This window comes from Spodoptera frugiperda, chromosome 16 (genome assembly GCF_023101765.2).
Source record: "Spodoptera frugiperda isolate SF20-4 chromosome 16, AGI-APGP_CSIRO_Sfru_2.0, whole genome shotgun sequence".
NCBI lineage: Eukaryota > Metazoa > Arthropoda > Insecta > Lepidoptera > Noctuidae > Spodoptera > Spodoptera frugiperda.
This window is the reverse complement of record NC_064227.1, coordinates 136487-153568: the sequence shown is the minus strand read 5'-3', so window position 1 is coordinate 153568 and position 17082 is coordinate 136487. Positions and strand designations below refer to the sequence as shown.

Genomic DNA, 17082 nt, shown 5'->3' with positions numbered 1-17082 from the left:
AATACTCCTTGGGGTACGTTTCACGCAGTTTCAAGATATATTTTATCGGTGAAGAACTATGTTGAACCTGCGCTCGTGTTGCCAATATGGCGTCCCCAGACACGTGTTTCTTTGTTTTAAGAGCTGTTCAAAGAATTCCAACTTGTTCTCACTTTTATATTTATAAGGAATTTTATTTATGTTCCATGTAACACGGTTTATGAGCTCCACAATCTAGATCCGAGCTGTGGCCTCGATGCTGTGGAAGTATCACACAGACTCTCGCGCGACACATTTATGTTAGTTTTCGTAGAATAACGCTATCACTATTTACTACCTGCTAATAAAATTGTAGATATATAGGGGTTTTACATAATCTGGAAAAGTCGTTTCGTAGAAACATAAACAGAGATAAATTGTTTTGGAATTACAACCAAGATTTAGATTCTATAATAATAACTGTTTGGGTCGCGACCTATGTGGTAGTTGCTGGAGTGAAGTCACTATTAAAACAGTTAGTTGCACTTGATATAAAATAGTTTTCTAGGGAACAGAGAGTAAAGTTCCCTAAGAAAAGGAGCATCCTCCGACCAGGCGAGCTGATCATGCCTGGCGGGTTTTCTGCCCAACTGTTGTTCGTTGGGATTTTCTATACATGTTTATTCGCATGTAAACTTCTTATGGATGCCATAAAAAACATCTTTTTAACTTACAATCGTGATTGTCACAATAATTTACACAAATAGCTTACCGACGACAGTGAGCGGCGCGGACCGTATGTCTGTGTGGAAGAGCGGCGCGTCTGCTGAGACCTCACACTGGTAGTCTCCGCTCAGCCGCCGGTTCAGGTTCACGATGCGGACTTGCTGGTGGTCCGACTGGGTCAACTGGGGGGGAGAGAGGTTTGTATAGTAGGTTAACTTAGGTACTGTTGTCTGTGATACTACAATTGAGTTTAAACTTTATTGGATTTATATTAAAGTTGAAAATGTAATAAGGAAAGGTGATCTAGGATGCCAATTGCTAACAGGTCAATTGGCATCTTTACGTAGTGATAGGCTTGATTGAAAAAATAAAAAGACGTGTTTTTATCATTATTTGATATAGATTTGATCGCAACATGTGATTCTGATTAATCTGCATTTTTTTGTACTTACGGTAGGTATATGATGATATACTTCATAAAAACCTAAGTGAATAGTTTAAGAGTTCGAACCAGATTTTTTATTACAATGTGTTAAATAATATTATCTACGACATTTACTTTGAATTCATACAATTCAATATAATACAAACCTAAATAGTGTCATGTACCCAATCAGTATCATGAACCAACCACACACTCAACACCCATACCCCCGAAGTCCCTTTAAAATACAATTTGACTCAACAACGATCTAAGACCAGCAAGATTCCTTGAATATGGAAAATAATTTGAATTAAATACGAATTGGAGCAGAACACAGAAATATTCCCGACGTACATTTAAATTTGAATGCAAATTCAAACGGTCTTATACAAGTATTGCCACTTTAAGACTGTTCATAAGAATTTGAAGGATGCCTTAACTATAAGTACAAGGTTTAGTTCAAGCGATTATAGTTATTAAACAAAGGACCATTAGTATTGAATTAGTTTAACAAGTTTTGCTAAACTAGATGCTATTGTTTCACAATTAGTGATCACAAAGGTTTAAGAGCTATTGATCTGTTTTTGAGTTTATTTCGTGTTTAATATCTTTTGCTATGTTATCTCAATTTAGATGCTTAGTACTTATTAAGTGTTAAATTATTTCGATTTAATTAATTAATTTTGTTTATGGTACTATTAAATCAACCACCTCGTTAATTGTTTATGGCTTTCAAATGATTGAGCTCGATTCATAGATCGGATAATTTTCTGATGTTTCGCAAATCCTAAGTATTTCGTATTTTATTGTAACTTTCGTGAGACATACTAAATTAATTATTATGTTATCGGCTTACTCACGTCACTGCTACTGAGTAGCAGTGCGACAACCGCCGCGTCGTGTGTCGCGTAATGCTGCTCATGAATATGAGCCTCTAGCATGGCTTGAAACTAGTCGAGTTCCTCGTCAAAAGATTACGTGAGTAAGCCGATAACATAATAATTTATTTCGTATTTGTATAAAGTTAAGTAATTATACATAGAATTACGCTCAGCGTATGATAATAGACACAAATAGACTAGATTTTAATGAGCGAGTCGGTACTCTTTATTTGTTACGAGACGCATAGCATAGCTTAGCTTAGGTATAACCAGGTACTTATAACTATGTTATGTAATGTTCTGAAACCAACTTACATCAACAGACGCTCCTGGCAATGGAAACACCATGGTGGGGGGCATCTCCCGTGGCACGTATCTGTAGAACTCGGTCTCCGCTCGGTACCACCTGATGGAGTACAGCGCAGCATCCTCCAGGTCGTAGGAACACCGGAGTATGGCGGACTGGCCCTCGCCCGAGAGGACTGCGCGAGGAACTGAGATGGAGAGGTTTCGGAGTGACCACACGCCACCTGTGGGGGAAAGAAGAGGATTATTGATAAATAGTTTTATTATATTGATACATAGGTAAAACCTCCGGAGCAGGTCTATTAAGAGGACCCGGTGCCCCTTACAGGTGTTGAGGGTGACCACCGGGGTGGTTTTAGTGAGTGATCCCACACTTACTAGTTTTTTATTACCAAAAAGCTAGGCGCCTTTTGAAGGTTTCCCCCCGTCACCAAAAATAAGGTAAATTTGTTATGCCTGTCTCCTATTGAAGCAAGCAGAGAAGTAGGCATTCTTTTGGTGAAAAGACGCGGCAGTAAAGATGAACTAATAAACATTAAACAATTATTTTATATTGACTATGAAAGTTTGTTTTATGAGGCAAACAAATAATATCAATAAATAATTAATCATTATTAACACTCATTGTAATTATCTTCATACCAATAAAAATTGACGATGGAAACCGAATTGTTTCAATTTTACTCATTAACTATTAATTATTAATTAGTAATGTAATATGAGTACTAGTACACAATAATAAATAGTTTAAGCCAATAACTTATTATCACATTGATTACAATTAATGATAAATACTTTGTTAATATGTTTATTCTCTATATCTGTTTCATTACATACACAAATAAAAACTGTTCCACCACTGACACGCTATATAGGGATGATGACAAGGTATGAAAATTAAAAACCTATTTAGTCCGTCAGTTCAGTTAGATAGTGAAATATATTTGACACGTATTTTTATTTTGTCATATAAAGTAACAATACATAGGATAAAACGAATCAAAGTTTAGCAGTTAGAGGAGTAAATATGTCATTTCTAAAACGTCTAAAAGTGACGTCACGCGTTATTTCAATCGATATTTCTTCGAAAGTATTTGTTTCCATAAGAAAATAAAAAAATCATATTTAATATTTTTAATACGTTAACTGCCACGTAGGTCACCGATGATCAACATTAGTAGAGGATTTACCTCCAATAGTTTTCTGATGGCAGTTAAAGGCTTAAATAATCTACTAGGCGGACATTAAAATAACAATTAGTCGTCTACCCTATTATTTACAGACACACTTTTTGGTAGAAAGCTAAAATTAGAACTTTACTTAGGTTTCTTGTAAAGGGAGTTAAAAGAAAGACAAAATATAATAATCAAAGTTGTTCTTACAGAATAAGATGCTAACCAAGGTAAATCATCAAAAATGACAAGCCTCTTTCAGGCGCTGAAATCCATTGCTATTAAACTGTAGTTTTGGAAATGTTAGGTAACAAAACCGTCACAAAAGTAAAACTTCAAATAAAAATACATTCGATCTAGTCACGCGAGCAGCCATTGAAGTGCTATTGAGGTCCATCCAATCTCAAGCCAGAGAGAAATCACTTGGAATCCAAACTGATTGCTTACCGAGTGTTATTTACTCTAAGTACATACGACTATGTAACTTATGTAAGTAAAGATAAATAACAAAATTGATTACTTTCGTATGATAAAGCCAATAACAGGTGGCGCCCTCCAGGGAGCTAGCCTTAAAACATTGCCTATAAGAACACATGTAAGTCTCCGCTGAATTCTCTCGACATTGTTTGTCAATAATGAACTTTATTTCTTTGTTTATATAGACTGGTTTTCTTTATTTGTGAGGTGTTCCATTATGTTAGGTATTTGTAGCCTAAATGGAGGTACAATGAGTAGCTGAAGTAGACTTTGGTCTAGGTATCCTAGTGTTTATAAAAAGGCTAACAATGTGGTCTGTGGTATTGTTGGTGTTTGTTTTGTTTTTAAATAATGTTTAGCTTGAAGTTGGCTTGTAACTTTGTAGTTGTGTATTTTATTTATGTCTTAATTTTTTGTTTGTTTTTATAAAATGCATTTTTTACGTTACTTACTATTAATTTTGTGTGATTATGCATGTATTTTTTTTATAAAAGACACATAACGCCTGAATATCTCATACAATAACTTCCAAACAAATCCTCAACATAAAACATTAGACAGACAGTCAAACAAACAACCAAACAGACACGAAATGAAGACATACAAGACTTTAATAAGACGACAAACAAATTATCCGAGCTACAGACGTACATATTGTATACAGAGGGGTCTCGGAGAGCCCTGAGAGCCCTGCGAGCTCCTGAGTGATTTGGAAACAATATTTCCCCGCGAGCGAGCCCTGAAACACCTCTAGAGACAGGTCAAGGACCATAGGGCCGATACTCAGTGAATTACAAATTATGTACCTACATTCAAATCTTAAGACGTTTATTTAATTGTTTTGAGGTGTTATTTTTGATTCGGTTTTATGGTTATAGCTTTATTGAAGGTTTTGTAATAATATAACAGATTAACTGCCAAACTTAGAGATATTTAATGGTTACTTAACCCAGTCCGTAGCAATTGTTTTCGATAGAAAATCGTGACTAAGGAATAGTTTAAGTAATCATTAAATGTCTCTGAGTGTGGCGGTAAAGTATGTAATTTTGGTTTGTTTTGTTAGTAGACAGTCAGTGGAGGGTTTATTGCCTATATATAGTATTTTGGTAAAACGTACTAAATATTAGGTTTATTAATATCTACATTTTTATCATTGAAATCTCTATGAATTGGTTCAGGAATCCAGGTATTTATCTATTGTCCGTTTCACAATTTTGTTCAATAAATAAAATTCCGAATAGAAAATGATTTCTATGCAAATTCACGATTCAGTGTGAAATATTGCACGTTAAATTAATTTCCAACACCGGCTCATACAATATTTATATCAAAAATAAAATTCGTGATAAAAATACGATCTATTTCTGTTGATAGAAAACCTAATCCGTTACAAAGAGCCTCGTAAAAACCGTATTAATACATATTTTAATTAATAAAAACCCCGTCTGTTATAACAGATGAGGTATAATAATTATAATTACAAAGATAATTATAATTATTTTAAACCCTTATTTGCTACATACTCGTTCATGAGATCAAATTTGCGACAACACAGCTTTTTACCCGATACCCTTACCACAGCGCCCTTAATCCGGGTCTAGAGGTGCCTTTAAAACAATTTTGGCCGAGCGTCATATTTCTGGCCACCGTTGGACGGGGGCTCAGATGGCCGCGGTCACTAATCACCAACACCACTACACACATATGGCAGAAGGCTCGTGATAAACAAACAGATTATCCGGCAGAGATCACTAATGTAAACAATTTTGGTCACAACATTACAATTTGTAATAGCTGTAGATATATCATTGTCATACTTTTATAATATGTATATACGGGGCATTGATAACTGTTTATAGTACACAGTCTTCTGTTTCTGTTAAAAAATACAAAAGGCAATATTTTGGTTGCCTTTAAAATTTTTATTGGACATAAATAAAGCAAAAATAAGTACCGGTAAACTATGGCAACTTTACCAGACCCTTGGCAACTTTACCATACTATAGGTATTCTGTATAAACTCATTTATCTAAAAATCTACCCACTAGAATTCTGTTTTGTAATAGTAGTATTTTTTAGTTTAAAAGGAAATATTTACTATATTTTGCGTAGACGCAAGACTGCTATTATGTCAGTAATGGCCGTCACAATGTATGCGTGAAAATGTGCTAAAAGTTAGTAGTTCCTAAATTGTGCTCACAAGCCTTAATTATATGTTAGTGAAATTTTGATCTTGAATGTATAATATAGTTGGGATTACTGTTGTAATGTCAGCAATTGCTTTTTCTTTAATTTATTGATAAATAATCGCTTCGGTAATGTTGACACAGGTTAGGTAAAGTTGCCACGGCCTGCTTTGTGGCAACTTTACCTACAGTTAGGGTTGGCAATAAATGTTTTTTCTTGTTTGTGTGTATGTAACCATTTTCGAATACCTAAATTTCCCAGCATAATGTGAATATCCTGGATGATAAGTTATAATGTATTTAATAATACCTTTTGTTTTAGAGCCAAAATGGCTCACATGAAACAAAACCGCAGATAACTCGGAGTTAGACAATATAAAAAGTATACGAAAGTAATGTTAAAATTAGCTATGGAGATAGTGAAGTCAAAAAATTAAAAAGTCAAAAGATTAAACATTATTTTGTAGCCTTTTTTTACAATTTTAAACATAAATACTTAAAATTTTAGAACTTAATTTAGTTTAAAAGGGAACAATATTTATGTCAGATATTTATGCTTTTTTTTACTTTAGGTTTAAGGTTTATAATTTTTTTTAAATATACATGTCATAAAAATAATTCTCATTTTTTGACAACCCCGAGCGTAACAAATTATTTGTATGTAAATTACGATGAAACCCGTGGCAACTTTCCCGACTGTCTGTGTAGCCGTTTTCTTTATAGATTTCCTCATATTGTTTGCATTATAATACGAAGAGGTCCTAGATGAAGCCCTCTGTACCTCAACAACTCTTTAATATGCAATACACGATGAATACGGCGCGTAGGTAAAGTTGCCAAAAATTTGGTATCTTTACCCATGTTGTTTTTTCTTTACTACGGCTAAAGTAAGCGTTTGTATATAATGACGATTACGGTAAAGTGAGCCAGATAGACTACAATTCTAAATATATAGTTTTGGTTTCTATGCGTCTTATGGTTAAAAATATATTTCGATTTTTGTTCCAAAATATGGTAAAGTTGCCATGTTTTACGGTATTTGTTTAGCCGACTTCAAAAGAGAAAGAGGTTGGTATGTGTGTATGTGTACATGTTTGTGCGCAATTATCTCACGATTGGCCGAACCGATTTTTATGCGGTTTTCCTCAAAAAAATGAGGTTGAGGCTTTTTTACGTAGTTTACTGAAAATTGTTGATAAATCAGTTTCCGATTGTTCACCAGAAACGAACAGCAATAGATTTTTAGAATACCTACATAGATTACAACTTAACATTCGAAAATCATTTCCATAAAACGAAACAACAAATATTACTTTTACCAACCTAAGTATATAAGACGAACAATTGTTACCTCTTGATTACATCATCATCATGATAATCTTCCCTCCCCCCTCCCATTCTAATTATGCAGCCGCTGTACACTCCACATGTACAGCACGGAGACTGTTCACATAATGGCTGAACACTGAACACCTCCGTCACACTGTCAGCCTCCCTCACAATATCTGGAGATAACGCATTGTCTGTCCCAACGATTGTTTTGATTCACACCTGATACATTGCCGCTATTGTTCGGTGATTGCATTGTGAACCCGCTGGTGAGACAGTAATGTAGTTACCAGTTCAATTGAATGCGATGAAGACGTTATGCAGATTTTATTGAGTTACGGTCGCGTGGAGTCAATTTTCCTCGTGATTCGGTTACGAGTCGGGAATTGGTTTACTTTAGTGAAATGTGTGTAACCGACGAATTATTTCGCAGTCAAATAAATGCTTTTAACTCTCGTTGAGTAAACGAAAAATGTGTAAAATATTCGAAAGGTTGAACATTTACTTTTTGGGACTGAAATATGTTTTTTATTTATTACAACCCAATACAGGAAATAAAATCCACAGAAATACTTTTTTTATAGGAGTGTGAACAACTGGATAACAGTATAATGAAAGAATAAGAGAATGCAAGTGATTTCAAAACTCAGTATAAAACACTAAACCAGAAAATCAAATCCCAACTCGTTTATAATTCCTGGCGCGCTACTAGTAGCACGACTAAGCTCCCGCAATATTTACAGCACTTTTTCATCGTAGTTAGTAAACTGTTTGCTCATAAAACAACGTTAGAAAAACCTATTATCTACACAAACACTATTAATAATTCAAAATAGCTCCTTTACTTTAGGACGGAGACAATTACAAGTTTGTTGCCTACATCGAGATAATTTGCTAAAACAATCATTTAAGGTGTGGTCGTGCATAATCCATGGTCATTAGGTCCTGGGTTCCCAGCTGCGGGAGTGGGATAGGTGGGAGTGGTGGGAGCGACCCTAACGCCGACGTTATCCGGCCGGCCATCGAATTAATAATAGATGAGACTTTTTCATTTTCCTTTAAGTGAAAATTGATAGGATTTCTGCAGTGTTCGTTTGTTTGTTTGTGTCAGTTATTGGGGATATTGGTTTAATGGTGCACTGGTTACAAACATGGCTGATTGGCTACATCAGGCTGTGCGTTTGGGGAATTTTATCGTACTCTAAATTACGGCAATATTTTAAAATGTAGGATATCAGCAGTGTCTTTAAAATGAGACTTAATATAAATCGTTGAAATGTCCCTAAAAGACTGTCTTCAATTAGAACTATACCGCAGCGTTATAGGTAGAATAATCACAAAGTTTCAAGTTCAATATCCGAGTTAGATAAATATATTATAGTGCTTAATTATTTAAATTCAACATGTTTGAACTACACCTAGAATTCCTGAGCACAACATGTCTAGCCTACATGAATAAAACATTCAACAGAGGCGAGTACATTTGTAGAGAGGGCACTGAGAGGGTCCATTGTTATCACAGAGGTACATCACTCACTCTGACCCTCCCTACGTTTACCTAGCTAAACACCTACGACTATAAATGATCTAGGTTTAGGGATGTGGTCTAGATATTTAGTTTTATGATTTTGTAATGGAAAAATGACTGTGTCGTTTATTGTGTATATATAAGTTTAACTTTTGAGCAAGGGATATCGGTTTTTAATCAATATTTTCAGTAAATGGAGCCTGGAAGTATCGTATCGTCACACCTTTTATCCCCGAAAGAGTAGACAGAGGTGCACATTACGGCACCTACTGCCAATGTACAATTTACACCCTTTCACCATTTATATTATAAGACCCATCAGCCTATCTAATAGGGGGTGAGCCTATACTATTCTATTGCCATATACTGGGCACAATTCCAAGGTTATTGTACTCATTATATGAAACTCAATTACCGAAAAAGTGTGTTATGTAAATCAAATTTTATGTTGTACGCTCTGTGTACCGCTTTAGAAAACATAAGGTGTGATATTATACTAATAGTAGGTACTAAACGATTACAGACATAGTAGGTACCTAAATCTTCTGAATAAAGACAGCACACTAGCACAGTTTACAGTTTCAGTACAAGTCACCTGAAACTGAAACTTTATAATGAAGCCAAGCCATAATGAACCTTAATGTGTTCCACACAGACCTGTGAATGGATCCAGTTTATTAAGTGGCGCCTGCGCAGTACACACGTGAGGAGTGTAATTGGTGAAGTAAGGTGTATCTTTGGATTAAGTCGGCTCGATTTTTGGTAGTCGCCGCGTCGTGTGTTGCTATTTATTAATTGCAGTGCGTTTTCAAAAAACTAATGCTTTCCAAACTTTCAAATAATATTTTGCCAAACTCGATAATCGAGCCCTTCTTACCTCAATCGCCAGTCGTAATTATTACTACTTTACTAACAACTAACATAAAGATTAAACCTATATTAAAATGTAAAAAATTGATTTGTTCGCTGCTAACGGTATCTGTTCCTAATGTCACCAGTGTTCTTTCCAAATATGATTGTATAGCCATTATACTATAAAAGCAATTAACAATTTACTCCAAAAGATTTTTTTTCAAAAGGATTTCAGTGTTCATTACGTTAAGTAAAATTTCAATAAAAAAGTAATTAACAGTATTTAGAAGGTATTACAACAAACGAGGAAAGAATGAACTCAAGGAAAATGTGTTGGAACATCCATTTATAGTGATTGTGTTACTAAGCACAACTCCTTGTAAAAAATGATCGGTGTATAATTAACATCACATTCTTGTGTTTCTGATGTTCTTATTATTACTTAGATACTGCATTCCCTCATAGCCCAGAGAACCTGAAAATATCTGGTCTAAGACAATAGGATTATCATTAATAATATGTTTACATAAAATGTAAAATTATCAGTTAAATGTTAAAGTCACATTCCTAACATTCCCACTCTGCTTACCCCTTTGGATAGGGGTTATGATTTTCATATTAAATCAAGTAGTTAACATTATTTTATTAGACGAATACAGCAGCGACACAGGTTAGGTAACACTAGTCGTACATCCAATTAAACAAAGCCTACAAAAGCTGTAATCACGCCATCACACTTCACGAACACAAAAACCCTTTTAAAAAACATTCCAAAGCGCAGATCTTCCGACAAATTAAGCTCACCCCATACGCGGAGCTCATCAAATTGCGCATTCAGTTGAAGCTAATGAATGTAATAAATGTTTGAGAGTGTTCGTGCGAGCGGCGATGTATGGCGTACATTGAGATAATGACCGCGCCTCCTCGGCAATAACTGGATGGCTTGGTAATAGGCGAATAAGTCTCGCGCGGAGGATTGACACGCGGATACATCAGCGCAGAAATGTTGCCTCACTCCGCACTCCGCACTCCCGCACAATGGAACCGTGAAACTGTTTTGTTCGCTCCATTCTATCGCCGATACGGGGAAGAAATAGCAATAGATTTGTATAATTGGTTCAGATTCTCTGGGGCAGAAGGATCAGGGAACCTTGTTCGGGTTTCTGATGAAAACATGTTTTTATTTGGATTGGAACTGTGTTTGGTTTTGCCGTGTTTACTGTTTTTTTAGAGGTGCAGTTTAGGGACGGGGGTTTTTGTTTTGCTGTAAGCACTAAAGCCATTTTTGACCTGATAGTTTTCTATGGCTTATAACAGTTAGTGTAAAAGAATAATGATACATTCTCAATATAAACGTTTAACATTCCAAATACATATAATGCCAAAGTTGTCATAAGTCGTCATTAATACTTGTCACAAGAGTTTGAAGGAACTCTCAACTGAGAACAGATCAGAATGAAGCTCTCGGAAATGAAGGCGGCGCGCGACACGTGCGACGCGACACGAGCGACACGAGCGACGCGACACGAGCGACGCGACACGACGTCGATTAGACTTTACACGGCTGTTAAGTCGTTCATCGTCTATACGCTGTTGAGTAAAACGGGTGGCTTTGTGTGCCGACGTATTTTTAGCTCATTCCATTGTATTCATGTATTTGGTTACGTTGTGTAACACCTTGTAAGTCTGCTCCGAGTGTTATGGCGCGTTAAACACTGGCTTTACAGATATTTATAAACGTTGTTAAGGTCTTTTTATAAACTCAGTCACCTTGATTTTTTTTTGTCAAACATCAATGTGTACTTAATATGATTTCTTACGAAGAAAAATTTATTATTTTTATTTTATGTAATGAAATCCATTCCAGATAATGAAGCTATTGATTTATATTGAGATGAGAACTGTCACTAAGAGCCGCACAGAGACATTTAATGATTACTTAAACTATTCCTGAGTCTAACTATTTTTTCCCTAAAATAGTTTTTTAGGACTGAAGTAAGTAACCATCAAAAAACTCTGAGTAAGGCAGTAAAACCTTTTTGCATTAATATAACTCTTGTAAATGCGTCTACTAAAATAGTTATCATATTGTAATATTAAGAAATTAACCACAAATAAAACCAACCAAAACTTTAATTAACTATACAACACAACATGACACAGGTGGAACATATTCTTATATCACAGAATTGATGAACAGCATCAAAGCAGAACAAAACGAGGAGGCCAGGACATCGGTGGCAGCCAGTAATTGGGTCGCCAGGGTCGGCAGGCTATCACGTCCACCGCACGGAAAAAGAGGAGCTTAACTAATGTCCTAGGTTACCTAGGTATTGAGATTTAGGTCACTTTATAGTCATCGAACCGTATTATGAAAATTTTATGTGAATATGTAAAGTTTGCATTTTAAAAATGTGGATTAAGGAGTATACAATACACTAAAGAAATTGTTCCTAATCCTAAAATGCTAGTAGTTTCTTGCGTAAAATGGTCATCGTTGGCCTTCGCTGTCGATAGCAATTTATGAGTTACGTTGTTGCCTTTTTTGGATTTAGAATGTGTAAAAAAATATGACTGCCTCGTTGGTTGAGTGGTCGTAAGTGCGACTGCCAGGCAAGGGGTCTTAGGTTTGATTCCCGGGTCGTGTAAAGTATTACCGAGATTTTTCGGAAATTGCTCAGTCTGTAGTAGCACAGAGTTTGAAATTGTGCTCAGTATATGGCAATAGGCTCACCTATTTCGTTAGTGAGTGAACATTGTACAGTGGCATTTCGTCCCGTCATGTCCCTACCCTTTGGGGATAAAAGGCGTAACGATACGATACGAAAAAAATATTATTATGCCACTGAACAATTAATGTGCCGCTGAACTCAGACAAAAAGCATTTATATTAAAGTTTGTACTTCTTATTTCAGTTCAAAAAACAGTCAGCACCAACTCATGGCTTTACAACTTCAAATCCTGACCACTCCATCGATTGGTGACCGGAAACTCCGAGTATTCCACATGATGGGACAAAATAGAGTCGCATTGTTGGCCGGTGCGAGCCATCGTGACGTCATCACAGGCTGGCGGTGACGTCTAATTAGAGGCGACGACCTCACACGAGACGAGCTAAACTCAACTTTACACACGTGATAATAACATTACTATTTCTTCAAAGCAAATCAGCTTAAGAGATCAAAAATGAAATTTAGTTTCTCAGAATGGCAGCCATGTTTGAATGCTGCGATACTTGATACGATCTATTGAATATTCCAGATAGTTCGACACACGTCGCTTTTATGCAAACATTTTCATTTAAATCGAGAATTTTCCGCGCTATAGAGCAGCCCGTTAGTGATCTCTAAATTTTATTTTTTATAAATAAAATGCTGGGCTTGCGTTCGCCGGCTCGTTCCAATCTGTATTGAATTTAGGCGAAAATTTTCAGACGACGGCCTCGACGTATCGGTGTGAAACTATCGTGTGGTGTGGCTAAAATAACATTTTCACAAAATCTAAACGTGGTCCTCTTTTTTGAGGGAGGAAAATCATACAATGACTGGCGAGGCGACAGAGAGTGTCAGACTCTGACTGACTAATATTGGGCACAGACGTGTCAGTTTTTTTTAAGAAAAGGGTCTTCAATTTTCTTTTCGGCCTCCATTTTTCAGGTAATATTCCTAAAATCTTGTCCTAAATTTGAAAAATACTATCCTGAAAACACTCCTAATATATTGTAATGTAATGACTAGGATGTATATGTTTTTACATGATGTATGTATTAACGCAGTATGACTGAGTAAGTCACTTCGCAGCGTAAATATTTAAGGAAGCATGGTTACCAATACAAAAAACATTATATAAGCAGAATATTGACAATATTTCCAGAATATTCGGTATTGTTTGTTTGTTTTATTTGTTCAAACAATAGCTACTCTTACCCTGGAATTGTTTTGTTAGCAAAATGCCTTTTTACTACGTTGTGCAAATGTTTACGGGGCGCTGTAATGTGATATATTCCTCCGGGTAAATGTCGTGTTTACGTAATGTATGGATGGTAAACCAAAGCAAATACTAATATGAAATTGTAATCATCTGGAAATATAGAAAATGTATGAATGATTGTGTTAGTGTTGTTTGGCTATCTATTTATGAGAACACAATGACTCGATAGGAATATTATTATTGTTAGACAGTATGTGTATTAAAAATGGGATGTCAAGGGAGGATCTTGGCTTAATTTGATCACGTATTTTTAAAGGGTTTTTAAAGAATACATCGTCCAATTTATCTCATCTTAAATATTGATTTCATTACCTTTTTTTGTATAAGCCGACAAACAAGCAGTTTGATCACCTGGTAGTAAGCTATCGCCGTCGCCCATAGACTCCCAAAACACCAGAGGCGTCACAAGTGCGTTACTGACCTTCTCTGGTCGAGCCGGCCCATTCGTGGCGAATCATTTAATACAGAAGTTATCGCAAATATCAATGTGTAAACCGCATAAAATTGTATACCTATGAATGAAGTACGACTCAATTAAACTTCAAATGAGTAGATGCACGCGTGTAATAACACAGAAACTCCCGTAACGAATACTTATAAGTGCGCAAATAATGTCAGAGCGAGTGAGCGCGCAAGAACAACAGAGTACATGCGAACGGGAACGAGACTTCGTTATTCGCACTAATTAATTAAATTATTCTAGTTAATTGTGAACTTAACGAACTAGGCAACTCCGAGCATGCAGGTACACTCCCCACTTGGAACAAAGACAACTTTTAGATTCTTAATGAATTACAAATAATTGTAATTGTAATGTAAAACGGTCGCTACGGAGCTACAGATACGGGATAATTTAGTTTGGCTCTTTAACTGTTCGTGGCGCAAATGTAAAGTGGGAAGTTTATTATTTATGTTAACGAGCGGCCGAAGCATTTATCACATAAATACAAACCTTTACTTATAAAATGGTTTCGGGATTTTAATAAAATGTTTATAAAATTAGGTTGGTGTAAGTATCTTAGTATCAAAAAGTAGTCTTAATCTTTCTTTAGTCTTAAATTTCGATTTTCTCGGTAATTCTGCTGAGTAGACAATTCTTTTCATTTGTTAGAACAATTGCTTACATTAAAGAAACTTGCTGCGGACAAGATTTCCAATTTTAATGGAACTTAGTGCTTCGTTAATCGTGACGTCATTAGGGCTTGTGTTTTAGTCCCCAGATACAAGTCTAGACGCTCAAACACTGTCCTTGTTTAAACTTCGATATTTTAGGGTTTGTTCTTAGTCTGTAACTATTAACTAGTCGCTCGTTATTCCTAAGTGGGGGAATAGTGATTATAACAAATTAATCTACCTTTGAAATACGGAATATAATATTACTAGCTGTTGCCCGCGACTTCGTCCGCGTAGAATAATAACTTCTGATGGAATATGAAACGTTGATTTCTTTTAATAAAGTAGCCTAAGGTACTCCTTAGTAGGTACATCAGTGCCGCCAAAATCGGTCCAGCCATTTCAGAGATTAACCAGAACAAACAGACAGACAAAAATTGTAAAATAAAAAATATTTTGGTGTATGCAGTTAGAAATGGTTATTTCAATATGACAAACAGACACTCTAATTGTATGTCTAGATGTAGATGTAAGGTATTTACTTATCACAACTGTTATGACGCAACTCCACAGCAAGTCAACACACAGATATGTCAGCAGTCAGCAGTCAGCAGTCACCAACATCTGTCTTCACATCCTTAATTAATCGATCTCACTCCTAACTTATACTCCTCACGGGATAACAACCTCATTCCCAGCACATATCACCTTTATCACTAACAAAATTAAGTTCAAAATCGCTTGAACTTACCCTTTAATTACATAGATCCCTGTCACCGCGCGTATATGGCAGACTTCACAAGTTTGCTTCTAACATTCATTAACTGTTTAACTTCGGATAATCTGACCGTTGATCTGAAACTGTTAGTTTTAACCCTTTGGTTAAAATTGGGGCCTAAATTAAACGTTAGTTTAATGAGGATCGGTTCGGGTTGGATTAGGGCCGGCCTAAGATAAACCTTTTGTGGCACTTTAGTTATAATTTGATATGAGTGCCATATTTGTGTAAGTAGTTGGCGGCAGTTCGAGCCCCGTTCCGTGCGTAATTGAAATTAATTTGAATAATTTCGTGACGTTTCATGTAGTGGGGGGTAAATATATCCCGAGGGGTGTTTGCAGAGTTTACATAATATATGGGGAATAGCTATTAGCTATTTGGGATTTGCAATCGATTAGAAATGCGAATCATTTACTTCATTATATGTTCTTGTCTCGCTAATATGTCTCACTTCTCGTATATTGCACTGTCTGTGTGTTGTACATACATAAATATAAAAAAACTACATTTTAAACCTCTAGCAATCTTAGGTCATGATGGTAATATAGTAATGATTGGACGTCGCTGATAATAATTAAACTATTAGATTGAATTACAAACCGAAAGGTGTAACTATTTCCATACCACTGCAAAATGCTTTATCCAAATGTCCATAATAGGGAGTTGCTCTACATAATATATTTACTGAAATTGACCTGATTAAGACAGTAGAGATCCCAAAACTGTTACAAACTCAAGGAAAACCGAACCAAAAACCTTTTCTTGTTCCATACAAGGCCAGCCCGTCAAGGAATCAAACAATATATGGAACAACTATTTAAAAGCAAGAGATAAAACAATAGAGAATAATAGTGCAACGTCACGCTTTTTATCCCCGAAGGGGTAGGCAGAGATGCACATTACTACTAATGCCGCTATACAATGTACACCCACTTTTTACCATTTGTGTTACAAGTTCCATGTAATAGGTGGTGAGCCTATTGCCATATACTGAACACTATTCCAGGCTCCGCGTGCAACTACTGAGAAATTAAGACGAAAAATTTCCAGTAATACTTTGCCCGACTCGGGAATCGAATCCGAGACCCCTTGCCTCGACCAACGAGGTAGAGAATAATAGTGTAACAAGAAATTTCAGTCACTCAGTAGATAAAAACAAAAGGTTCCATTATACAACAGATTATAAGAGCATTAGCTTCTTAAGATGTCGCGCAATAAACGTATTAGCAGAGAACATGGCGACATCAATGTTATTAACAGGTCACAGTAATATGTGTAATAGGATTAATATTTATTATCAGCTGCTGTTGTAGCGAGCGGATTATTCATAGTCATTAATTTATTATCGAGTTTATTGAAAGA

General features: G+C 35.8%; 1 protein-coding gene across 1 annotated transcript in view; it reads right to left on the bottom strand.

The window, feature by feature from the left end:
• LOC118280687 (uncharacterized) overlaps nucleotides 1-17082 on the bottom strand; it is a 49751-nt gene that overhangs the window by 5594 nt on the left and 27075 nt on the right. The window contains exons 2-3 of the mRNA XM_050699513.1: nucleotides 2305-2519; nucleotides 731-866 (exon numbers count right to left, since the gene is read on the bottom strand). Coding sequence (XP_050555470.1) covers nucleotides 731-866; nucleotides 2305-2519 — 351 coding nt within the window. The remainder of the gene's footprint in view (nucleotides 1-730; nucleotides 867-2304; nucleotides 2520-17082) is intronic.